Genomic DNA, 27,709 nt, shown 5'->3' with positions numbered 1-27,709 from the left:
ATAAACAAAGACAGATAGATATTAACTTATGAAATCCAGATGAAACTCAGGGCTGTCATTTCACCAAACCCTAAGGTGCAGTTTGGCAAAGACTCTGCATCTAATATTATTTGACACCAGTACTATGCAGCAGTTCATATAGTGACTGTAGTAGGAATAGAGACTAATATTAGTTGGTCTAACTGAAACACTATTAGAGCTAAGTTGCCTAACTGTCCCTGGGGTGGGCAACCATGTCCCATGGAGGGCCGAGAGGCTGCAGATTTTTTTTCCAACCAAAAACTCCACCAGCTGATTTCACTGATTAGTCCCTGCTCTCTGCTTGAAGGTGAGGTAATCAGTGAAATCACCTGGTGGAGTTTTTGGTTGGAAAGAAAACCTGCAGCCTCTCGGCCCTCCATAGCACATGGCATTCAGGGGTGGTTGCCCACCCCTGAATGCTCTCCTGATGTAAATTACCTTAAAAGATTTTGCTTGCAAATGTATCTCTTGTGTTTTTTTCTGGCTTCATCTCTGTTTTCCATTAAATGAAAGAAAATAAACCATCACATACCCCAAATATTCAGAGTTTCTGATTTAGGTAAAGCAACAGAACTTTGCTGTAAGCTGCACATTTTTCTGTCGTTGGTGAAAATTGGTCATCTGACAGGGTGGAGGGTGGCGGGTGGCAGTGGGGTGTTATCTTTTACATTTAAGGGTAATGGACTGGTCAGAAGGGGCACTGTAAGGTCCCATTTAGGAATTCAAATTTTCCTCTATTTGTATATGTAGGCTGTAAAACTTGTTTAATGAGAAAAGTTAAAACTGGATTCTCCAGGGGAAGTTAAAGTCAAAGTGACTGCATTGTGACTGATTCACCCTATTTTTTGATCAGTTTAATAAAGTCGAAAGCCTCTGTTCAGCAGGCATACCTTGTTTGAAATAGAGGAACTGATACTGAGTGTCATTATTGTGGAATCTTCATCTTCATTCATTTTAAGTGTATCTATTCAACTTCCAATTAAACTTGAAACTTAAAATAAATGGTAATACAAAATCAAATTAGAGCTCATTTAGGCTAAGCTGTGGCAGACCCCATGTCCTCCTACCCAATTAACACCCATGCAGTCCCGAGAGGAAACCCGGGTGCTTGTAGGACCCAGCAGACGTCCCAGCCCCGGCTTCACCTGTTCGCATGCACATTTCCTCCCTTTTTTTTTTTTTTTTTTTTTTTTTTTTTTACCTGGGATTGCCTTCCATCGCCCATAATAATGACCATAAAGCTCATGCCTGTAACAATGCTATCGTACGCGGGCTGCAGCTTGCTGATCCTCTGCGGGGCTTTCGCTGGTGCCTCCCTGGCCGAGATGGTGTTCCGCTGCCCGGGCTGCACCGCGGAGCGCCAGGCGCAGTGCCCAAAACTCACCGAGACTTGCGCGGAGATAGTGCGCGAGCCGGGCTGCGGGTGCTGTCCCGTGTGCGCCCGGCAAGAGGGCGAGCTGTGCGGCGTGTACACACCGAGGTGCTCCAGCGGTCTGCGGTGCTACCCGAAGCCCGACTCGGAGCTGCCCTTGGAGCAACTGGTGCAGGGCCAGGGGCTGTGCGGGCGCAAAGTGGACGCCGAGCCCGCGACTTGGAGCCAGGAGCCCCGGGAGCACACCAGCGGTCAGTCAGTTTACTGGAAACCTGGTTTTCTTGTATGAATTTTTAATGACACTGTCTAGACTGCAGTCAGAGAGGAAGGCTGCGTTGGAAAGGAGTAGTCTGAATGCACTGTCACGGAAGGCAGAGCCTCAACGGAGAGCCACTATAATATTCCTATAGGGACAGTGTACAGACACACTGCAAGTAGCGAGTTATTGCACTTATTTAACTCCTGTGGTATCACGATGATATACCTATGCGATTTTTATAGCTTTGCTGTGATGTTTGCATTGCATCCTCCAAACATTTATTACAGTGTTACTATAGCTGCTTTACTTTGGGGCCAGTAGGTTTGCCTAACCAAGCCTGTTTTATCACACCTACACAATATCTGCAGCCTCTGACCACAAATTGTTTAAAAGTTTCTATTTCCCAGAGTAGTTTTTAAAAAAATCTATAGCCCTGTAATGATGCACTGAGATTTTGCTCCTGATTTAAGTCATTGAGTCATTTTCATTGTCATTGATTGCTGTATTTTAGTGGATTACCATTCCACTCCCATGTGTGTGGGAATAGAGAAACAACAGGAACAAGAACTCTGCTCAGTTAACCTCAGCTATGGTTGAAACAGCTGGCCGATCAAGCCTCCCTCTTTCCCAAACAATATCCCCAACAATCTGCTTTTAAAACAGTGTAATAGACTTCGGCCTAAGAGCCAGCGGGCCTGCAAATCTCCCCAACTTGTAGCTGTTGGGAAGAACACAAAAACATCACAGTATTAATGTTGACATTTCCTCAGGGGAAGAGCAGAGAGAAAGAAAGAGACAGAGGAACAGAGGGAGAGAGGGAGAGACAGTAAGAAGAATGCTGCATTGATTGGCAGACTGGACTTTAGGCTTTGACCAGAAGTGAGTGAAAAACTGTCACTGACTACGTCAACATGTAGCCAGTGACTGGGTTATCTACCTGGAAAATGAGTCTGCCGCACCGGATTAACTGTTGGGGTGTGTGCAAGAAAATGTCAATGAGTTTTATTTGGATGGGAGCCAGCCAGGCTTGTGCAGTTTGTGTTTAAACACCGACAGGTCAGATTGAATACGAGTAAACAGCCCTATCAATTGACAGATTTTTAAGCTGCATGTACACAGAGTCAGTGGGTGTGCAGTGGAAGGCAGCTGGGATGTGATTTCTGCTCATTTCCAGGTTTATGCTTTGTCAGAGTTTACCTCTAGACTGATGCGTGTTTATTTTGGCAACGGACACCTGGAACGCAGAGAAACTACCGGAGACAGCACATGGAGCAACCCTGGTCTTTGTAAGGGCTTCACGTAGCACGTTGACATGAGGTCAAAAAACGTTTCGCGGCACGTTCGTTTGAAAATCTGCCTTCATAACAGCTTAATTTTGCATTGTTGCAATGGTAAATAATACATGTTATTTATAAAGAGCTGCACAAATGGTCACAGACGAGAAATAAAAGGGCTGGGCATGAATTGAGGCACGGTTACATAACAGCAAAACAAAGCAAAACAAACAAAAACAAAATACATAGACATATTATATAAAAGCCTGTCTGTTTGAAGCTGGTCTAGGAGGTGATTTAAAAGATGTCAGAGATTTTTTCTTTTTTCTTTTTCTTTTTTTTTTTTTTTTACACCGGTCTGAGTGCCTCAGGTTCGGAGACTCTCAAAGCGAATGGGGCCTGATGGCAAAGGCCACCCTTAAGAAGCTGGCTCAGGCTGGGCTCTGGCTCACAGAGGGTTAAAAGGTCTGAGATGCAGCTTAAGGCTAGATGTGCTCTAACAGCAATCAGTAAAATCTTTAAATTGGTGCTCGAACAGGCATCCAGTGTATAGATGCTAGAGGAGGGGTAACGTGATCCCGTTCCATAGTTGTGGTTGCATTTTGCACCAGCTGCAGATGGGAGAGTGACTTCTGACAAAGACAGAAGGAGTGAGTTTCAGTAGCCTGTGTGAGGTGAAACAGAAGTGCGCACGGCTCTCTGAAGGTGAAAAAGATAAAAAAGAAAATGCAAAGAGAAATCTGTTTTTTCAACCAGAGGAAGTGAGGCTGAACACATCTGTGAACGTCTTGGATCAAAACCGAGATCCAAATCAAATGTCACTTCCAGATTTCTCACAGCAGGCCGAGCATTCATCTGCAGACTACAGAGGTAGCGTGTAATGTGTATACCACTGTCAGCTTCAAAATAAAGGTCCTTGCGTTCATTTTAGTATAATTTAATGTGTTCACCAGTGATAGCTCACTTCTGCTTTGTTTGTGCCATTCAATTATTGTGATAAAGTATGTTTCTTAAAAAGCACCTGGTAAAACAGCGGTGTAAGGGCATCAGGTGTAATGGTTTCTCAGTATATTGCTGCAGAATATTCCAGATCATAATAGAAAACATTGTAAAGTGTGCAAAAAACTCGCTTTTGCTATTTTAGAAGCCCGATTAATCTACTGTGTGTTTTCCTTAGGCCTAGTGTGGGACTACACAGGCTTGATTTCCTGAAAAATGATTCACAGTGCACACAGGATACACAGCAAGAGGGGGAAATAATGAAATCCACGATGGAGAATAGCTCACAAGGTCTACTGATGGTTGCGAATACAACATTTTTGACACTGACATCCATCAATAAAAATCTACATTTTGCCTGCTGTCCGCTGCACCGGCTTCCTCCTGTATTTACCCTCCACATTGCAGAAAAAGCAGCGTTTAATAATTAAGTGGTTGTATGTATCTGAGCAGGGGACCAGGGGCTCTTTTAAGCTGTTTGCTGCCTCAGGAAGAGGGTTGAGGGATGAAATATCACTTCTAATAAATATAAATATGAACCACAATTTTTCGATTCCCTTTGGGATCATTTTGGTTTATTTTAATGAAGTTGCATTGTTTATAGAGGAGTTAATTCAAAGTTATAAAGAAAATAAACTCTGACAATATTATTGTTATATAACCTTTATTATTCAACCAGTACAGCCAATCTGTAGTTATAGATTTAAAAGACAACTGGATATATTGCAGGGGAGATGTAATAAATGACTTAGTACATAAATGTTCCATATATAAAAAATAGATTGGTGAATGTATCTGATGGTCCATTGCCCATCAATGTGTCATATTATAATACAGTCTAGTGCAATGCAATACATTACTGACAGATACAAGACATTTCAGTTCAGCATGATGAAATATGATAGCATCTATTGTCCTGAGGGGAAATTGGTTTACAAAGCCAGCACAAAACAACATATCAGTAGATCACAGCGTTCAAAACATTCACTTGAATTAAATTATAAACCTCTAACGGGGGGAAATGATGCTGCATATAACTTGTGATAATCTAGATAGTCATAGGGATGTGTAATGGAAAAGGGCCTTTCAGGTTTTAATTAAAGCAGCCAGAGTCATTTACTATGACAGCAACATTGGACTAAGTGTAAATTTCTGGATCAGCGCTATAAACGGCCAGTATTAGAGGTCAGAGACACCATCCTTTGCTGACAGTTCGGAGAATGATCATGTGAGAAAAAGGTGCAAGGAAGAGAAATAAAAATATGAACTACTAGCAGAGGTAAAAAGGGACTTTTTTATGATGAAAGGTCAGACGAGGGAGCGGAGGAAGGTGGTGGAGAGCGGATGTGACTCACCGGGGAAACTGTGATGAGAGGGATAAAGATATTCAAGACTCTGATATTATCGGTTCATATTTGTTGAAGCTTTAACTCTCACGTATCCATGCTTGCAGAGTAGCCATTAGTGAAGCCATTTTGTTGCATTAATTGATACAGGACCAAAGAGTTTTTTCGTTTTAGATGTGAGCGACATCATTCTCTTCATTTTTTTCTGCAAAAGGTAAATTTTAGTCGGAAAGGAAGCACAGAAGTACTTTTTTAAAATTTCACTTGATGTATTTTTGTTAATCTCCCCCACCTGCCAGCCAGCACAGCTTCCCCAGAGCAGTTAGGAGTTAAATATCTTGTTGGAGGTTACTTGTGCGGGTGTGGCTGCACCCCGGTCCTGTGGCCGTCCTGCTGCTGCAGAAAGCATGATATCGGCTGTTTAATCAGTAATGAAGCTTCTAAAATATTGATTTTGGCACTGGGCTCCAAATCCTGATCCAAGACTGGGGTCATGAATGAATGTTTATGTTGAACGGATATCAAAAACCGTTGCTCATCATTGCAATTGTAAGTCATACCTTTATTATCTGGCACTCAAACAAGGGATGCTTCAACAGGTTAGACTGAGCCTCACTGGCACTTAACAGACAAGAAATCAAACTCAAAGCCAGGTCGGTTTTATTCCACCATGAGAAGAACATAACACCTGCTCTCACTGAGTGATTGCTGCTGTATGAACTCCTTTTTCAATATTAGTGATGTGTCTTAGAAATAGAAATATGCCCGAGCATCCAGTCATATGTTGTTGATTTGAATACAGAGCAATTAAGTCTTTAAATACATTGAAATGTCTTTCCCAGACACATCTGTAGTGTTTGGGAATGAATCTCCTCAAATTCAGTGAAATGTCATGTGTAGTTGCCACTGGCGCATTTTTGTTGTCGCCCCTGTTTTCAATCTTCTGGTCTAGACCACAGACATTTTTTGCTTACTGTGTTAAATTAATGAATTAAGTAACAACAGTGCACAATATTAGCATTGGCTATTGCTCATAAATAATGGAAAAGGGCTTCCTGGAGCGCCTGCAACAATTTCTCATTGTTGTAATGTTTTGTTTAGATTCTAAACAATTGCAATACCAGAGTTGTTTTTTCTGACCATGCTGAAAATGCCTGTAGATGTGTCTATTAAACAGGATGTTTATGTAGATATGCGTGTTTAAGTTGGATCGCTGTGGCAGGCACGATTTTTCAGTTTGAGTAAACTATGTATTGATGTAGAATTGACATTTGACTGATGTTCTATGAGGGGAAATTAAGTTTACCTATGTTGACCTGACTAGATATTGTAGCTGCAAACAGAAAAGGGCAAAGTTTGTACTTGGTTGCATACCTTTTCCTATATAGTGTAGTATTATACAGATGCCTGGATGTAATGAATTGAATAAATTGAGTGCAGTAAATCCAAGTTTATAGCCTTAATTAACTTAAGCCTGACTAAGCAATTACCTGATGATGAACTGACTACAGTATCTGAAGCTACAGTGGTGAAAATGCAGATGGAAAATAAAATAAAGCAAAAGAAGATGTTGTGACACTTTGTGTTTAGCAAATAGGCCTTGATGTTTCTGTGGTGCTCAGACGCAGCTAAAAATGATGCGTGGGACCACCCAAATATGTGGGCTGACCAATTTCAGTTAAATGTTTGAACTGAAAACATAAAAATATGAAATTGGGTTGGTTAGGTGGAGCAAAGACCAAAACCAAATGCTGTATTCTCTGATTTGCCCTCCCTGCCTGTTGCATCCCCAATTTGCGTGTTTGTGTGTGCGCCTTTATTGTTGCATGAATGATTGCATGCATGTGTGTCACTGAAGGCTAGAGTGAGATTAAAATTGCTGATGCGTCTATTTAGTTATTGCAGTAGATACTCCACAGGCTTAAAGAGCATGGGTATGGTGCATTCAAGTATGATGAGAGGAAGTGATATTTACATGTACTGCAAAAAAAAAAAAAAAAATCTCCATCTTAACAAGTCATTGAGTCTCATATTCAGTATTAAAATCTTGTTTGTCTTTAGTCAAGGTAAAAAGAAATCTATCAGCTGGATGAAATAATCCCACTTGTTTCCAGTGCTAATCAGCTTGTTTAAACTTGAATCAAGTGTCTTTTATCTTGATCCTCCAGGGACAATCTGCCTTATTCTGCCTTGTTTCAACATATTTATACTTGTCCCTATAAAAACTCCTGATGCAAGTGCAACTGCATTGGATACAAGTGGGATTAGCTCATCCCACTGGCAGATTTCTTTCACTTGTTTGAAGAAAAGCAAGATTTGACTGAATATGAGACTTGTTAAGATGGAGATTTTTGCATCTTGTGCAGGGAGAATTGTCATCTCAGCCCTTGAGGGCAAAGCATCATAAGCTTTATGGTGGTGGAGTTCATACTTTAACATAATAAAGTAAATTTAAATGTTTGAGGCTGGCTTATTTCATAGTTTCACAGAAGAACCAGCCAGTGAAGATAATCAATTGGGTTTGCTTCATCATTCCCAATGTGCTGTAGGGATTTGCTGACATAGCAGCTGTAACAGTTTCATTTGCAACTTGCAGCTAATTGCACAATAGTTGCATTATTTAAAAGCACCTCATTTCAAAATCTGCATCAGTCATGGGCATCATTTGCCACTGTAGGTATGTATTTACCAACAAGCAACAAGTAATCCACAAGTTTAGGAGTAGTGGGCATTTTTAGGGATTAATTCAGTGAATTATATGGGGATTTTGTTGTGAAGGTCCAGAGATGATAGTCTTTGAGAAGCATAGGCACTGCCAATTGACACAAGAGCTTAAATCTTTGAGGAAAATGCTCATCCATCTATCCATGGATTCTCTGATTCCAGCAACATTTATTGTGGAATTCCATCTATAGTAGGGATATTAGGCAATATAAAGTTATTTAATGAAAATGGGAGGAGAATCTTCACAAAAACACTGTGATAACGGTGCCCATACTGTATCATGCTATTGGTCTGATTGGCTGATAATGCGTAAACATACATCCAAGGATGCATGCTTGGTGCATTTGTTTAACCAAGGTGAAGGGAATGGATCGAAATGCAATGTTTTTGTGTTAATTCCCCCCAAAGTGCTGTTCAGCTCTCCAACCTCTTGTTTTTCCACTGTCTAAATTTGTCAGCACTGTGCACAAAAATCTCCAAGGCTTGTGTCTGCCGTACCGACATGTTGAGCTGGGCAAGACTCAAGGAGGCTTGTTCCATCAATATTGTCATAAAGGTTGATATGGAGGGGAAAAATGAGGTGGGGAAAAAACTCCTGTGCCATCTGGTCCCTGAAATAACATTGTTAGCTAACAAGGGGCATTCCTCTGTACCTGCGGGGGTGTCCAGACGGAGCCCGCAGGACTGAAATAGCCCAGAGATAATCCGCCTCCACCCCCCAGCTTCTCCAAAACAGGGGCATTTGTGCCATCTCCCCTCCAGGCGACGACTTCATGTGTACCCGTGCCAAGAATCTCCTCGTGCCTCTATTGAGATCCAGAATAACCCTCCACCCCCTCTCGCTCTCTCTCTGTCAAATCTTTCTCTTGCTCGCTCTCTCTCCTTCCTTCTTCTGGTCAAGGGTGCTTTACGATAATACAAACATTGTCTGAAATGCTACTGAGCTGACTCACAGTGGAGGGGAAGGGGGCGGTGCAGGGGAACGGGACAGTCTCCGAGCCAGGTTTGATAGCTCCGCGCGGCGAAAAGCAATGAAAACTTAGATTAGACCAGAGTATTAGTTCGCAGAAATAATGACCTTACGTTAACCATCAGGTAAAGCGTTTTGACCACCGAATTACACATGTAAAGTGTTTACCTAGAGTTTTATTCTTTCAAGGTTGGAAAAGACTATGAACCATTTAGATGTACATGTAACTCTCCACAGAAAAAAAAACAGACTAATTTAAGTATTACATGGGCTAACAGCTTTAAAAAAAAAAAAAATGTGTGCAAGTGTGTGCCGTGTGGAGTGTGCAGTGCAGCAAGTGTGGAGGAGCCTCCATCATATCAATAGTTGATGGCAGGACTAGCTGAAATGAGGTATGTAATAACAGCTCAGTTTCTGGTGTATATATAAATCAGCCAGTCAGACGACAGATACATAAAAATAAACTCCTATAGGGATGCTTCTGTCTCCATCATCCACCAAGATCTGTTCTTAAAGGTCACTGACTGAAATATAATAAAAGCCATATTTAAACAAATAAGTAAGTAAATAAATAGATGATGCACATTGTGCACAGAAAAGAATTTGATTAGATTTGCCTTTACTGACATATGTGTGCTTGTTTATGGGGGGTTGGTGGTCAAATAGTCATGTGTTACATGTACACAAGGCACGATTCAGCCTGTTATTTTTTTTTATTATTATTTTATTTATTTTTTTTTTGACGGTGTGAACCTGGGTGATTTATACTTCATCCGGGTGTTCAGCTGAACTCTGAAATTTAGGCCTACCGTTGATGTATTACTGGAGACATATTAATCCCTAATTAGGCCTATGGGACAAGGCATAGACGTTGGGTCTTACTGTTAAAAATAGATATGATTTCATCATAGTCCAATGAGTCTCACAGTTCCCATTCAAAGGACAAAAGGGTGAAGTCGTTTAGGCGAGGTGTTGACGTTGAGGATCTCGGTCTTGTTTTTATCCGATTTGCCATTGAGAGAAGTCTCTCCGCTGTACATGAGGTTATTGGCAGGGTTATAATAAATCTTAGCAGTGTGCAGACATTGTGGAAAATCTCCCAAGCTTCATTAGAGATGGGGAGAGTCATCCCACATCCATTTTGCATCTTATCTGTTGTATTCAGCTTCTACGCTGGATATGCCAAACTGCTTGCTTGGGCTCCTCAGCAACTCAAGTTCACCAAATGTTGTGGATCCAGGCAGTAAGATGGCCGCGGCTTACATGATTCCATATCTGTCTTCCTGAAACCTGCAGTTGAGCATTTCACATTTGCCTTAGAACTGTGATACTCTTTATACCTGAGGTTTTTCCCTGAAGAAGTGGTCACCACAGTGTCACTCCGTTTTGTTGGCATTTTTCTCTGTCATCAAGAGGTGACACCCCAATCACTCATAGGCCTGTCATCAACTCTTCTATTAATTAATGCACTTTGTCAAAATCGCCATCTGTATTCTCTCTGAACTTGGAAAATCTGGTCAGAATTTATTCCATCAAGATCAAAGCAGTCTGAGACACAGAAAGTAGGACTCTTTTGTTGCAAAGTCATTTGTGTCAGAATAGTTTGCCAAAAAGATAAACTTCTGTCTGAATTTGCCGTAACAGGGACTCTGCTTCGCCACTCTCTTCTGAAGACCAAACACACGATCTCCTTGAGGCTGCTGCCTGGCGGACATAATTATGTTTTTGTTTTTAAAGGCAGTAATGGATCCCAGAGTCCTCCATACCAATTAGTAGGTGCAGTGGCTCACCCTTACCAGCCCACAAAAGAGAATTTTATTGGTCAGGGTTTCAGTGGAGACATTTATGATGGTTTAAATGTAGCTTCAGAGGCTTTTCCACCTTGACACACTGACTACTTCTACATTTCTGGCTCAGTTTTAAAGATATTGAACACTGACAGAACCACTGGGATCTGTATCAGCCTTCAAAAACCAATATTGGTGGAACCCTGCTTGAGATACTACTGTGGTCTTTCTTGGCTGATGCCATATTGCTTTACATAATATACAAGGTTATATTGCTGCTGTGGTTTGACTTTTTTATTTGATATTTTTGGATCAAGTGAAACTGCTGTACGGCTGGGTCTATCTATATGTCGTCAGCATAGTGTGTTATTAAAAGAAACTTAAATGATCCCGGTGGGGAAATTGAGCCTTTGCAACAGCAAAGAATTGGATATAGACTAGAGTTGGGAAAATACAATGGATTTGAAACAATATACAAATTTCAATAGACATGGTGAAGATAAGATGTGCAAAACAGAGCGCCTGTTGTCCTAAGAAATCCAACTATGTTGACTACTGATAGGTTTACAGCTTAACATACTGTAAGTGTGCACTATACTGTATATATGTATTGCTGGCCCCCCACATGATTTAATTATGTTAATATGTTACCGTTGGATCATAACCAATCATATGTATGCACTGTAAAGCATGTGTTCAACTTCAGATCAGGCGATGACATCAATTTCAGCCTCAAATTGCTTTCAAATCCAGTGATTTTGAGTGGCCTGTAGATGAAAATCCTATAATATGATAGAAATATTTGTGTTGAATGTTACTGGCTGTGATATATTTATATTGTGATATTGAGGTATTTGGTGAAAGATATCCCGATATTTGATTTTTTCTAGATTGTCAAGCCCTAGTTAAAATGTCAGTTTCTTTCTAAATTCCTTACTGTAGCAGGTTAGCAGGTTAGATGTAGAATTGACAAAGTGCTGTTGTCAGGTGAAAACATGTAAACACAAATGTAGGTGATTTTCCTTGCCTTTTCTTTTTTTTTTTTTTTTTAATGAAAGGATCAAACTGTCTTTCTGAGTTGAGAAAGGTCTGACAGCTGGGCTTAGGAAACCCTTAGGACACGCAAGTGTTCACCTGATAATAGTCACATACAGAAGTTGTTGGCATATTAGATAGGTGGTTTTAATGAACAGATTATGATATAATTAGTGCTAAAATAAGTATCAAATATTTCCCTCTGCCTCTGTTATCTGTCTCGTTGATTCTTCAGCTCTCTGTGTCCACTCACTCACATCCCTCAAGCAACGCCTGTCTGTCAGCTGCAGTTGCATGTGATGCTCCCAAAGTTCGATGTGTTACAGCTTGTCTCCGTTCATGTCCTAGTTTCGGTCCCGCAGAGTTCAAGTAGCGGTGTTGGTAGCGAGCGAGATGCCTGGCCTCGGATGCCGAGGTGCGTACGTGCCAGAGCCTGTCCAAAACTCGCTATTAGACGCCTGTGTCAGGCCAGAAAGCCTGGAAGGTAAACACTTCTGCACTCTGCTGAGTGAGTGTTTCTAGGAAAACAGTCCCAGTAGGACTTGTAATGGATGATGGACTGCAGCTACTCTATCGTTGCCTTTCACCAACTTCTTAAGTGGTACATGACTTATTTCACACCTCACAGCTGCATTGAGAGGCACATTGAGAGAAGGCCTGCTTTTCTTGTACCGCGTTCCACATTCACGCAGCTGATGAAGCAAATGTCTGTTTGTTTCTGCGTAAATGCAAGGAAGCGAGAATACCAATATGCTGGGATCCTTTCTTTTTCCAACACGTCCTTTCTCCATGGCCCAGCCAAGTCTGCCATTTGCTCAGTTGACCAGAATCTGGACAATCAGTCATGACACTTCTGACCTACGTGCCATCTGGGAATTCGACATGGATCAGATATAGAAAGGAAGCCTCTCCAGCCATTGTCTGAGGATTAATTCAAGCAGTGGACTGGACAGTAGGCCTGCAGCTCTGTTGATACTGCTGATCCCCAGCCCACCTCTGTGGAACAGCTTGTACTGCAGAGGCCTAGTGCCCCCTCAAAGTGGGGTCCTGACCCTCTGTGTTTGTGTGTGAGGGAGATCACTGTTTGTTTAATTGCATATACATTTGTGTGTGTATGTGCGTGTGAGCGAGCACGCCCATATGTTTGTGCAGACGCAAACATCTCAGGTTTCTCCTCAGGAGCGGGAGCGATGGTATTGCACTTGGATACTGTGGGGATTATGTAAGAGAGCAAAACAAAAGGCACCCCAGCCGCCAATATTCCTGTGTGTGTTGTGTGTTTATCTGTGCAGCACACACACACACACACACACACACACACAGGCACACACACACACCTGATTTCAGTTGACTTTTGCCCTTTGCGAAGAAACTCTGTCTTCAAAGAAAAGCCGGAGAGAGCGCGCTGGTGCGTAAGAAGGGAAACTGAAGTCCAACAACGCCATTTCTATCTGATGGCAAAAGGCGCCAGCACCTTGTTTTTGCTTCGTTTGGAATTTCCTTTCTCCCCGTTCTCTCTTAGGCCTTTTGTAATCATATTCTACGACCGGATGTCAAATTTACCTCTCGCAGAGCGCAGAGAATGCCTCTGCACCACCAGCAGCACTGCTACCATGTGCTTGTGTGTGTTGAGAAAGGATACAGTAACACACACACACACACACACACACACACACACACACACACTCTTGCTCTCCCACTTACACACACCATTCCTCATGTCTGCACATTACAGCTTGGTTCTTGCATAACTATGAACTCCCTGCTTGCTGGCCAGATATTTGACCTCCCTACTGTCTGTGGCTACTACTCTTTCTTCATTTTGGTATCAGTAGGGCCCTGCGTAGGTGAAATACATGGACAGAGCTTCAAAGCAACGCCTACTGACAGGCTGATTTACAGGCATGAAAGTAAAAGCCCACGCTATTGTTAGTAGCTTTAAGCAACTACAAGGACCTTTCGTTTTGAGTTGATTTTGGGGGCCCCTGTGGACAAAAGTGGAAGCTGTAACCTAATTTAACGTTAACTACATTAATGTTAAATTAGGTTATATATATAATTAATATAGAGCCTCAGATTCAGATGTCAGTCCTGTGTGTCAGCATGGACATATATAACCTGGGGAAATGTAAACAGACTCTTCTGGTTGGTGTGCTTTAAAATGCTTCATCTGATTCTGCGAGGACACCAAACCGGTGACAGGCATTTAGAATAATGATGTAGAAATAGCCGATCTTCTCGCTGATGCTCTTGTCTGCTTATGTAGGTTACATATAGGCATCGGTATTAAACTGAGGCTGTTTCATAACAGGTTAAAATTTCCTTGTAGTAGCTTTAACTGACCTCTTTACTTGCAGAACAGTTAACTTCAGCCTTGCCAGTGCCATCAGTCGGTTCGCCATTGCAAATGCATGCTGTGCAGACAAGCTTTGCCCAAATTTACAGAACTTTACTTTAAAATCTAGTGGAGATCTCAAGGTTTCCAAAGATGCCAAAGGTGTCCTGCTGGATTACAGGGAAATGTGTGTAAAATGATGCACAAGACATACAGATATTTTCTATTTGATGTTATGGTGCAGCCATAAAACAATGACATCTTGGGTTTGAAAATTACACTCAGTATACTTGTGATGTAGCTGCAACCAGCAGATACACAACATGTATGTGACATTTTCATACAGTATGGAAAAGCATGCTTTTTAACTTTGAAGCTATACCTAAAGGGAAATTTAAGGGAAAAAAAGACTTGATGGGATTAATCCGATCATTTAGACACTTCACAAATCCTGAAGGAAAACACTAATAACTTTGACCTTTCACTTGCTTTATGCACATTCCTGCATGTTGTTGTCAGGATGTTGCTTTCTCAGCCAGCTCCTGAAACCCCACAGCTCGGCATCCTCGACTGTTTTTCCAAAATTCATTCCTCAACAGCAGCAGATGATTTTTCTGTGTGGCTAATGATCCTTACATCTCTAACATGCCAGGTGTTTAACCACTTACCCATTGGTAAGTGGTTAAACACCTGTCTAGACAAGCTTATCTTTCCAACAAGAGCTGCACAAGTAAAATAGGCTCAAACAGATCAAATAGGGATGAAGAAGCCTGTAAGGACATCAGTTTTGTCTGCTGGTAAAATATAATAATCTTTACTTACACTGCCAAAAATGTCCATCTTAAGCAGTTATTGTGTTTCATGTTGAGTTTTTAAAATCGTGTTTTTGCTCAAACCGGTGAAAAAAAAATCTGCCAGTGGGATGAGATAATCCGACTTGTTTCCAATCCAGTTTCACTTGTTTCAGGAATTTTTCTGGGGACAAGTACTAATATGTTTTGACAAGGCAGAATAAAGCAGATCAACCAGCAGATACAAGATATGGATGTGACACTGTTTATTATGGAAAAAATATCCACTTTGAAGCTACTTAAGGTGAATTTTCAAGGAAAATCCAAATTCAAGAGGCTAACACTGTACAGGATGTAATCTGACTTTTTTTAAATACTGTGTCACGTTGACTTTTTAAAAGTGCTTTTCTTGCGCTTCCCCCATCACCCTTCACCTCAAAGTATGCTCTGTTGTCAGAAACAACATGTCGGCTTGGACTTTATAGCCTCACGTTGTTTGCTCAAGGGAGTTTCTTCTTTTTTCAAGTTGATGTTTAACAAGGCTCCAAGGATGAGCAGAGATGGTCAAAGTCATTTTGATTTTTGCCTGGAGAAAGCACCACACTACACTACAGCTACTGTAGGCAGGTTCCAACTGCAGGGACTTTCCCAAGGAACCAGGAACCTTTTGAGGAACTGTCAGCTTTTCAACCATGGAGACGAGGGTCTGAATCTAGCTCCAGGGACATTTTGTTACTCTGCAAAATTCCCTCCTTTGCAGGTGGCACTTAAAAAAAGTACAGGAACTTTGGGGTAGGGCTTGCAGAGATGACCATTGCTGATTGGTCAAACACACACAGAGCAGCTGCTTCAACTTGTGTACCACTTCATTCATAAAACAAGGAAGTGCTGTCATAATATTTTAGGATCAGTTTAGAACCAGGGGAGGACGACACTGTAAAAAGTGTCAGAAGGCCGATGTAATCTGTCAACAAGGGGGGGTTAAAACAGGTAAAATAGCCTGATGCATCACAACTGTAAAAAATGATGTGTAAAACAGCATCAGCAACCTTTTAGTTCCTTGAAAAGTAGTCCCTTGGACTACTTTACCCGAATAATTTGGGTGGAAAACCGCCTATTTAGTATTTACTGTAAGTGATAACATGCAGCATGACATGAAAACTCTCCAACAGCATTTCTGTGACACTTGGAATAAAGTCAACATGCCTCAACAGTAATTAGAGTGATGTTGCATCCAGCATGATTGTTGTGGGCAAACGCAGTGGAAAATTTGATCGATAAATCTTAATTTCTGTCTGCATTTTTGGTTTTTACAGTCATGGACAACTGAACATGCTTTTGGAATATGGCTTGCATATTGTATAGGAATGGTATTCATCTTATCCCCGCTGCGCTAACACAGTCAGACAACGTTCAGGAAGACACTAGCCCTGTTTCATGCCGCGATCACACAGGGTTTTTTTTTTTTTTTTTATAAGTGCTATGTGCTGTCTGAGTAATTGCTGCAGTGCCACAGGTTTCAGTTTGTAGACACTGCATATAAACATTAGAACACATCATTCCCCAAAGGTTGATCAGATTTGACCCAGTGTCGTGGAGCGTGAGGCTTAGGGCCTCTTGGCGCTGTTGGTGGGGCAATAAGGTTTACATTCAAAATAAAGACCCTAGTGTTAAAAGCCATCATTCAGTCAAATTCTGTCCTAAGCTGGTCCTCAGATGCCCAGAAACCAATCCGTCCCTTTCCAAATCTTCAATTGTGGCTGACAAAAATGGCACAAAAAGGCCAATAAGTGACCTCAGATCTTGCCACCAGCACTTGAAGATGGATTGCATTGATCTAAGCTTTCTTTGTGAGCTATTAGTGCTGTAGTCCTTCCAATAAAAGTTGTGCAAATCTTGCCAGGCATTTGCCAGGTGGAGTTATTGCTCATGACAGCTGACAGCTAATGATCATGAAAAAAGTTCAGCCAAGGATGACTTTTCTTTTCTTGGCCGACAAACTGGTTGACTGAACTGTACATGGTTGCTCAGTTGCATGGGAAATAAATTGACTTCCTGTATTATGTTGAGTGTTTTGCACACAGGGGGATTTTAAAAGATTCTTACAGTAGTTTGGACAACTCAGACCCTTTTTTTAAACTCTGAAGTCACTGATTTATACATCCAAACCATATTAACAGTTGAGCTGTCAAGCCCATGTTACTGGATCATTGATATCACTCCAGAAGCATAGGACTTTTGTGCAAAACCTCGCTTGAAATTTTAATAGCTGCCCAGTGACTGAGCAGGTAGGCCTTCATTATGTTGGCAAAGGACACTTAAACACCATCAAAACTGAAAAGGAGGCAGCACAGTGAGCAGTTACACCATCAATCCTACAACAAATGAACAACAGCAACAACAACAACAAAACAGATTCTTGATTATTTGAATTTTGAGGTTTCAGGCTTGAACTGGTGGTTAGGGTATTATTTTTGCAGGTTGATATTCCCTGTGATGGAGTGTCTGATCTCTGCTTTTAAGCCAGCACCCTCAAAGTAATCACTATTTTCACAGTCAATCCTTTTTTTCACAAAAAAACATAATATTCACCAGTATGTATTTATGAATTATGTAAGAATATAATGGACAAAATTTAAGTGAAAATATAATGCCACAATAGCGTTAAAATTTCCCTCATATGTATGTATGATTTGGGCCAAAATTAAATGGAAATTTAGTCAGTAATCCAGTTCACATACTAGTGCAGGCATTCTCTGAGCATATTGAAATTGAAATGGAGAGGCTGTTTGGGCTTTCACTGTCAAAGACTTACCCTGCTGTGTGGTTAACACTTCTCAAATGTTAATTTATGCTAATTGAAACTTAAAATGCATTTTAAATAATGCAACCTAATTGTCCATTTATGTATGCAAGATGTTATTACACCCGACCTCCAGCCTCTAAAAGACCTAATCTGTTATCTGAATTAAATTAGCAGGGTGTCAGAGTGGTCTAGTGTGCAGAGAGGCCGTCCTGTGCAGGAAAAGGCATCAGTAGCCAGTGTCTTGCCAGTGGGTCCTTGGGCAAAACATTGTATTTACACTGTGATTATTTCAGCTTTTGACTGAATGGCTACATGTGATGCAGTAGTGGAAAAAGCATTTAAAACCTTGACTTGATCAGAAGTTGCAGCACCATAATCGAAAAATACTTAAGCAAAACTAAAAGTCCTGCATTCAAAATGTGAACTAAGTGTAGAAGCAAAAGCAGTACAATGTGAAATATGAAAAGTAAAACAATGATTCAGAGCGGGGTCGCCGAGCACTGAGGCGCATAGTGCGTAAATGTGGTCAACGCTCTGCTGGCTCAGAAACTGCAGAGCTCCAAACCTCCTCTGCCATTAACATCAGCACAAAAACGGTGAGCCAGGAGCTTCATGGCATGGGTTTCCATGGCCAAGGAGCTGCATGCAAGCCTTGCATCACCAAGCACAACGCCGAGTGTCAGATGGAGTGTAAAGCACACTGCCACTGGACTCTGGAGCAATGGAACCGTGTTCTGTGGAGCGACCAATCAGGCTTCTCTATGTGGTGGTCTGATGGACGAGTCTGGGTTTGGTGAACGCCAGGAGAACGTTCCTTGCCTGACTGCATTGTGCCAACTGTAAAGTTTGCTGGAGGAGGGATAACGCTATGGGCTGGTTTTTCTGGACTGGGCGCCTCAGTTCCAGTGAAGGGAAATCTTAATGCTTCAGCTCACCAAGATATTTTGGACAATTCTCTGCTTCCAGCTTTGTGGGAACAATTTGGGGAAGGCCCTTTTCTGTTCCAGCATGACTGTGCCCCAGTGCACAAAGCAAGCTCAATAAAGACATGGACACACTCCAAAATCTTGTAGAAAGCCTTCCCAGAAGAGTGGAAGCTATTCCAGCTGCAATGGGGGACCAACTCCATATTAATGCCTATTGATTTAGAATGGGAGGTCAGAAAAGCTCCTTTAGGTGTAATGTGTAGGAGGCCCAATACCTTTGTTCATATAATGTATATTGGCGTAAGACAGACCTGATATTGACTTTCTTATGTTAAACGTACAAAAAACACAAATGCCCAAATAAATTTTAGATCATATTTTGACTCCTCATTTGCAGGTGAGGCCATGGAGCCGGTGCCCGAGCAGGGTCTGACTGAGATACCAGCCATCCGAAAGCCCAGCAAAGACAGCGCCTGGCTGGGGCCCAAGGAGAGCGCTGTACGCCAGCACCGGCAGGAGATGAAGACCAAGATGAAAACCAACAAGGTAGAGGAAGCCAAAGCTACCCGACCCAAACAGGTGAGAGGCACTGAAGCCATGATTCTATATATGCTGCTGGTTTTATATTCTATAAAACCAGCAGGTAACTCTAATACACTTAGCCCTGATGCATTCTGGCCATCCAGGTCATTTCTATGAGATTTAGTAAAGTTTCCAGGCTGTCTCCCTCCCCAATATAATGGGATTGGATGGGTATTCCTTCATGGAGCTTATTGTATTATTATTTGTATTTAAATCAAGTGTCCCCTTATATTTTGGATGAGGTGTCCCTTTAAGTCACAGTGTCTCAGTGTTGTTAATTTGTCTGTTATAGGGATGCAAATGAATAATGCCAAGCTTAATAATCAAAGTAGAACTACAGAAATGGGTTTACCTTCTGTCAAATCTGCAGCAGGACATGTAAAGATGCACATCTCAGTGTGAATAGCAAAAAGCGGGACGGATTTCCAAATCCACTCTGGCCAGCAAGGACAGTGTGATACAAAATGTGATCAGAAGCCTCAAGCCTTGCGACCTACATGTGACTTTTGTTTGAATGGTCAAATTGGGTTTGTCACCGTTGCCGTGGCGATAAATAAATCTTACATCATTCATCATTCTGAGACATATGTCATTATTTGGGCACCCGGTGTTACCATGGAGGACGAGGGGACAAACAACCATGGAAAGAAAGTGAAATGGCTGACTTGATTGGTATTTGGGGAGACGCCTCAATTCAGGCAAAAAGCGTGTGCAAGTGCAAGGTGTTGGAAAGAAAAGTGGATGTGGTGAAGATATGGGTTATATTTTAAAATATATATGAACAGCAGTAGGATAGGAGGAGTTATTCTGAATTCATTGTGAAAGTGTAGCCTGTTTACATTGAATTTAGCTGAAAAAAACTGGACGAACATGGTGCTCAAGCCTGTTAATCTGTAATACATGGCGCACTGATGAAAGACTGCAACCACTAAATAATTCAGTGGTGAATATTCCAGGTCGACTGTAAACCTCCTTAGTCCTGGCCAGGGTACATAAACCGCTCCTTCGACTGTGAGCAAGGGGAAAAAAAAGAGTGCAGTGCCGCCTCCCTCTGGTCCTGCTGCTGCTGTTCTTTGGATGCTGGAGTGAAGAATTCAAATGTTTCATTGTCCCATTTGAAGGCTGTTGAAGCTGCAGCTGGTTAAATTCTATTGTGGTGATCCCAAGGTTTCCAAAGATACCAAAGATGTCCTCATCACAGGGAATTATGCATACAATGATGCACAAGACATCTAGATATTATAAATTAAACTAAACTGTATTGTGATGTGACTTTGTCTTTTATGTGCTGCAGAACAGTAGCCTGCTGTAAAACAGTTTTCAACTGAGTCAGACCACATAAGGGACATAATGCAATGTTACTTTTAATTTCTTCCCTGCATAATAATAATGAGATAGAGAAAAATGTGACATTGTTGTAGAATAGTCCCACTGCTCCTACTTGAGGGGAAAATTAAAGAAAAAATAAGCTGAGTCTTTAGACGCCTAACAGTAATCCACCTGAGGGAAAACTAATAATTTTGACCTTTAGCTCGCCTGATGCACATTCCTGCATGTTGTTGTCAGGATGTTGCTTTGACAGCCAGGTCCTTAAACGCCCACAGCTCGGAATCTTCAGCTGTTTTTTTCCAAAATTCGTTCCTCAACAGCAGCAGATGATTTTTCAGTGTGTCTAATGATCTCTGCATCTCTAACATGCCAGGTGTTTAACCATTTACCCCTGGCCTGTCTAACGCATCAAGACTAAAGGACGTATCAAGCACGGCAAACCTTTCGGTGACTTATGTAACCCTGGTTCTCAGAGTAGCATGAGTACCATGTTTCACTATGAGATTTGCCTCTCTGCATATTCATCAGAAGCATTCATCTCATTACACCAATCCTGATTGGCTGGTGATTGTGACGTCTGCATCAGGTAGACCCACCTACCCATAAATAACTTGTTCTCAATGCAGCACCATTCAAAATAAACACCTCCTCTTGCTTTGCCACAGCAAGAAAGATTGTCTGCAGAGATATCTTGCATGTGGTACTGTGAGAATTGGGTTATGCAAGTAATCTAAAGTCTCATTCATAGCATTTGTTTTGATGTTTTACCATGAAATATGGAGACTCCGTTATTCCCAGACAAGCTTATCTCAAGCGGCCACCAGCAGTTCAGCACCACTTGAGCCATACTCACAGCAGAGATGTACAGTTTATACAATTGGACAAAGGTGAGAGGTGAATACCAGCTTGCTGCTGCACAAATATCCTGGATGGAAACTCCTTTAAGCAGGGCTCAGGATGCAGCCAGGCCATGAGGAGTGAGCTTGCAGGACTGCTGGCACCTGCAAACCATAACTCATAAACGCTAGAGCAGTCGCCCCCACAATCCAGTGGGAAGGCCGTTGATGTGTAATAGGCTTGTCCATGTGGGGAATACCCCGGGATACAAAGAGTTGGTCACTTCTCTGACAGCTCTTAGTCATGTCCATATAGATGCACAAGGCACAAACTGAACACAGCATGTGAAACCTCTGCTCTTACCGGGATGAAAAAGGCGATGAAGAGAATGCCATATATGGTCAACAGGAGAGAATGAGCCAACCACCTTGGGCACAAAGTGAAACGCTGACATGCCCCGGGGCAAGCTGAGTGCATGAAGGACGCACCAAGAGTGTGTGAATGTCACTGACCCGTTTAGCAGACTAATACCAGCAACAACACTCTCTTCAGAGACAAGTTGACTTCCTCCAGTGGTTCAAACGCCCGTCCAAAACCACTGCCAAGTCCAGTGGGGAACTGGTGTGATGCTACACCAACTGCTTCTGTGATTTTCCCTGTTGGAGGGCCACGTAGCTGCGTGTTGACAGAAAAAAACAATAGGTCAGCCGTGCAAAAAGAGAGACGGTGGTCAGTGTGGTAGCTTCACAGTTCGTCATAATGGACTTGTTGTGCTGCAGCAGCCATGTCGCGCCATGTCTGCAACATGTCCTCCAGACTGCGAGACAGTTGTGCTGAAACAAGGCAGAATAAGGCGGAACAACAAAAAAAAACAAGGCGAAACAAGTTGACTAGCATTGACAACAAGTGGGATTATCTCATCCCACTGTCAGATTTTTTACGTTGTTTGAAGAAAAAAAAACACAGAAGAAGAGACTATATGACTTGTTAATGTGGACATTTTGTTCAGCGTATATAGTACAAAGATCCAAAACGCCTCACAACCCAGAAAAAATATTAACAAACAACAGACGAGTTAAACAAAAGGAACATTGAAGCAAATTAGTCCCAGCCATATGGAAAAAAAACATATGGACGAAATAAATAACAGACAAAGCAATACGAATAAAATAAGTGAAAGCCAAAGATTATAAAAATGTCTTATGATAAAAGTGAGTTTTGAGAACTGATTTACAGATGATGCTTCTCCTGCCAGCGTGAGTTTAACATAACGTATCATATCTTATAAATGTCACTGAAATCAAAGACCTGGTAATAGATTTTAAAAAGGAAAAAAGAGCAGGCCACCTCTGTTTTTTTTTTTTTTTTTTTTTTTTTTTAATAAAGGTGAATCAGGCACAGATGATCCCTTCCCACAAATAGCTATGTTTTATGTGGAAAGCAAACTAAACTGGAGAATGAGGACAATCGTTTCATCTGAGGTGAGGAGGATTTTTTATTTTGACCGCATTTCATCCGTCTGCTTCAGCTTGCGCTCTGCTGCTGGCTGCGGTGGACGTTATTCAAGTTGACAGCAATGGTAAACTCATGGAAACATGATTTTAGGGTACAACAAAGTTGTCTTCATTATTTTGATTAATAGATACTCCTCTAGCTCTGCTGGTCTCATCGGTGGGTTCATCATTACAAACGCATGCTACATGGCCAAGCTTTGTTCTAAGCCACAGCATTTTATTTAAAATTGTTGCGGAGACCAAAGATCCAATCCAAAGATACCAAATATGTCCACTTGAATTACAAGGAAATGAGTATAAAATGATGCACAAAACATGTTTTTTTATGTGATGCTGCACCCATAAAACAATGGCATCTTGGCTTTGACTATTTCCCTCAATATAAGTGTGATGTAGCTGCAACCAGTAGATACAGAATTTGTATGTGACAGCTGTAACCAGCGAATATTTGAAATTTTCACTTTACTTCAATGGCAAAAATTATTACTCAAAACTCAAAATTCATTTAGTAGTCAGTCTGTTGGGCACCTTTAATGTTCCCTTCCATGTTGTAGTCGTCTTTACCATGAATCTCCACCTCCTCACACTACCAGTTCTCCACTAAATACTGAAGATTTTTATTTTTTGTAAATAGCTGGAATATGTAAAATAGGGTTTGATGACCTTCAGTAGTGTCTTCAGTGGCCTATAGTGCAAAAAATGTGTTAAACAAGTCATTTAGTCTCATATTCAGTCTTGTTTTTCTTCAAACAAGTGAAAAAAATCTGCCAGTTGGATTGAGCTAATCCCACTTGTTTCTGAGGCTGATCAACTTGTATTCAGATTTTTTTTTTTAAATCAAGTGTCATTTTCTTGATCCTAGTGAGCCGATCCACCATATTCTGCCTTGTTTCAACATATTTATACTTGTTCCCAGAAAAACGCCTTAAACTATGTTGGAAAAAGTGAGATTATCTCATCCCATGGGCAGATTTTCTTACTTTGTTTTATTTATTTATTTTTTTTTTTTAAATTTTTTTGAAGTGTGCTGCTCATGCCAAGACGTTCCTCAGCGGTCAGTCATGCCAGAACTGTCAGTGTCCAGCCATTTTGGTCCTGGATCCTATTTTCCCATCATTTCCCGTCATACCGATCAATCTTGATCGAACTTGCCTCACTGCAGAGTGATTTGCACCTCGCTGGGTCCATGGCTCTCCACTGCAGCCTTGGATACTCCAAAAATTGGCCCCAAATGCAGGCAGAAATTGCCTGTTTCAACATTTTGACGCTCACTCTATAATGAGACATGTATATATTTAATTTTCAGTTTATCCATGACCTAACAACTCTTGGCTGTTTACTTTGCAGCACTGTACACAGCAGCATGTAGACAGGCAGCCGCAGCCGGCCAGCGCAGAGCAAACAAGGAAGTGCTAAAGCAGCGGCCAAGGGAGCATCAAGCCTGTTTGAGAAGGGCTGAATGAAAAATGTATGAGAAAGACTTTACATAAGTTTCATTTACATCTATTTACCGACGTGTCTCATTACGGAGTGAGTAAACAAAATGTTGAAAAAGACATGCTTGGGGTGCTTTTGCGGTGGATTTATGGAGCGTCTGTTGGCTCTATAGGATTGCACAGACACAGGACGGAGACATAAGCAGCTCCACAGTGAGGAGTTTGGTCTGAATTGATCGGTTTGGTGGAAAAATACGAGAAATTGCGAGGTTGAAAATGGTCAGGCTTCTGCTTAAATGATGAGACTCCATAATTTGAAGATGATGATAATGTTGCTTCCTGTGTTTGACACCGGAGGCGGCTGGATTGATGTTACAGCTACCAGTTTGATTCATGATTCAAATTAAGAATAAATTTTAGTTTTTGAAACAATTTCTCTCTACTTGCGTTTGTAAATGATTCAATTTGATTTAGCACTTTCAGCTATTTTTTTATATTCAAAAACTAAAGATACAATAACATAAAGCTATCCTCAAATGTAAAAAAAGAAAAAGATAACAGGATTACTTTAACATTATCTTCCAAAAAAATATTATTGCCAATAAGTTGCAATTTGTACAGATTCTGTTTTAGTATCATAAACAATTCAGTTTGGATCATTTTATTACAATTCAGGCTGAATTCTATTATTTCTCTGAGCAGATCAGTGCAGTTGAATCGGAAAAAATTGGTGCATCAAAGCAATAAATGTATTGGCTCACTGATTCATTCACTGAACTGATAATAATAGATTTATGAGTGCATGTACACGATGTTTCCTTCGTGGGGGGTCAGCAAGTTAATATTATGCGAAATTAATGCTGGTGCCATGAAGGAAATTAGATATTCGAGACTAATGAATCATTTTAAAGGGATTAAAACAGCCATTACACAAAAGGTTTTCAAACGCTGGGCTCTTTCCAGAGCATTTTCCAGTCATGCAACACTTGCCCTTTAATGGAGAGGCCGATATTCGCTGACCTTAAATACACCTGATCTGTTCGATATCCAGGAATCCCGGGTTGATCTGGGCATCACTAACAGGCGCTGTGGTATTTTCCATACGCCATAAAAATCATTTAAAGGTTACAGCTCCACCAGAAACTTTTTAAGTGTCTCCCTCTCCAGCCTCCGCAGACGCTTGGCTGAAGTCAAACTGTGAGGTAAACCTGAGGTCAGCGGCAAGAGTTTTTATCCATTACTGGCAAGAAACATGATTCATGTGCCCATTACAGAAAGCCTTTTAACTTTATTGTGTGTGTGCACGCCTGTGTTTGTGCTCCCAAAGTGTTTGTGCGTGAAAGTGCGCACCTATCTGCTGTTTGTGTGTGTGTACGAGTGTGTGGGATTTCATGCACCATGTTAAAAATGTTCTGATATAATCCCAGTTGATGAATCATCTGGTTTACTTGCAATGTCCAAATCAAGGTGTGACAGCAGCTAAATAACAAAGCAGTTTTTACGTGCCTGTCTGTCGGCTCAGAGACACCCTGATACCAGCATAAGGGCCTGTGAACATGACGTGTTGTTTTTGCTGCTGTGCTCAGACTCAGTGTCAGCAGGAGCTGGACCAGGTGCTGGAGCGGATATCCAAGATGCCCTTCAGAGATAACCGAGGTCCTTTGGAAGACCTGTATGCCCTGCACATCCCCAACTGCGACAAGAGGGGGCAGTATAACCTCAAACAGGTGACTCCAGGCGTTTTGGGAAGGAGGGGGGTAGGCATAGAGCATGTAGCCGCTCAATTATACGCATGGAGGTGAAGGTGGGTAAACTTTGTGTCACTGTAGGGCATCACAGCCGCCTACATGGAAATTTGCAATGAAAAAAAAAAGAAAAACATTTCTTCCTACTTTTGCCCCTTAAAGTCCTCTGTTCCCATGCAACTTTAGTGATTATACTGTGATTTATGCTATGAATTTGTCATAAAGAGTTATATCATGGGAAAATTCTGCAAAGAAAAAGGTGTTACTTGGGAATGTTGAATGAGTCAGTTTAGATGAATGTAATGCATGTTTAGGATTTGCAGTGCAAAAAAATCTCCATCTTAACAAATCACTTAGTCTCATGTTCAGTGTTCAAATCTTGTTTTTCTTCAAAAAAGGTAAAAAAAATCTGCCAGTTGGATGAGATAATCCCACTTGTTTCCAATGCTGATCAACTTGTTTCCAGAATTTTATTTAATGAGGTGTCATTTTCTTGATCCTCGTGGGCTGATCTGCCTTACTCTGCCCCTTGTTTCAACATACAGTATTTATACTTGCTCCCTGAAAAAAACCCTGAAACAAGTGAAACTGCATTGGATATAAGCAGGATTATCTCATCCGACTGGCACTTGCTTTAATAAAAACAAGATTTTAGCTTTGAGTATGAGGTTAAATGACTTGTTAAGACGGAGATGCGATTTGCGGTGTTGAAATGTGCCGAAATAAGCGGACGTTTTGTATTTCCAGTGCAAGATGTCTCTTCACGGTCAGCGGGGCGAGTGCTGGTGTGTCAACCCTCACACCGGCCGGCCTATCCCATCAGCCCCCACTGTGAGGGGGGACCCCAACTGCAGCCAGTACCTCGGAGGACCAGAGCTGGAGCTCCCCCTCATGCCCCAAATATAGGACAGCCAGCCCGGGTCTTCATAGGAGAAAAAAAAAAACAACTAAAAAAACTGTAAAGTATTGGGGAAAACAAGTATTTGAAACATTCGAGTAAGCTATATGTTATCTCTCTGTGTGTATGTGTCTCTAGTTTGTTTGATGACAGTGATATTTGAGAATTTAACCACCACAAAGTGTCTTGGATTAAAATAATAGAATCCAGCTTTCTGCATAGAATGTAGCTGTAATTGACAGATTATTAGGGAAAGAGGTAAAAATGCGACAGATTTTATGCTTTCATTTACCCCTTCATCCCTCATAGATATTGAGTAGAGGTCACCTGGGGCACCAGTGACATTGCTTTACTAATTGTGAATTGCAACTTTTGCTCAACGTTTTGCTCTGTTCTCAGTGTTTTGTACTGTATGTCTTAAAAAAAAAAAAAAAAAAACGACAAGTCTTCAAAATATTTGGTGTTTTAGTTGTGTTTCCATGTCCTAGCTTGCAGACTACTGTTACAGCCCATGCTTTACCGTAGGCTTTGAATTCACTTTTAATACACAGCGTTAAAGATGAAATTTTAGTACATGTTGGTCATAGCGTGCATTAAATGTTCAGCGCTAGGAAGGACATGTAGACTGCCTAGTGGTTGACTGTTATAGAGCAGACAATGCAATTAAAAGGAAAATAAATTCCCTTTGTGCTTATTTATTTTAATCAGAGTCTTTCATTTTGC

The 27,709-nt window shown here is 41.3% G+C and overlaps 1 protein-coding gene across 1 annotated transcript; it reads left to right on the top strand.

The window, feature by feature from the left end:
* Window positions 1-1,240: 1,240 nt before the first annotated feature.
* Window positions 1,241-27,680, top strand: igfbp2a (insulin-like growth factor binding protein 2a). Its single transcript, XM_030074739.1, has 4 exons — window positions 1,241-1,644; window positions 19,043-19,224; window positions 25,930-26,070; window positions 26,836-27,680. Exons 1-4 carry the CDS (start codon window positions 1,251-1,253, stop codon window positions 26,992-26,994), a joined length of 876 nt encoding a protein of 291 aa, XP_029930599.1. The 5' UTR covers window positions 1,241-1,250; the 3' UTR covers window positions 26,995-27,680.
* The last annotated feature ends 29 nt before the right edge of the window (window positions 27,681-27,709 follow it).

This window comes from Myripristis murdjan, chromosome 2, assembly GCF_902150065.1.
Source record: "Myripristis murdjan chromosome 2, fMyrMur1.1, whole genome shotgun sequence".
NCBI classification, from domain to species: domain Eukaryota; kingdom Metazoa; phylum Chordata; class Actinopteri; order Holocentriformes; family Holocentridae; genus Myripristis; species Myripristis murdjan.
Note: the sequence above shows the minus strand (reverse complement) of the source record. Positions and strands in the feature narration are given on the sequence as shown.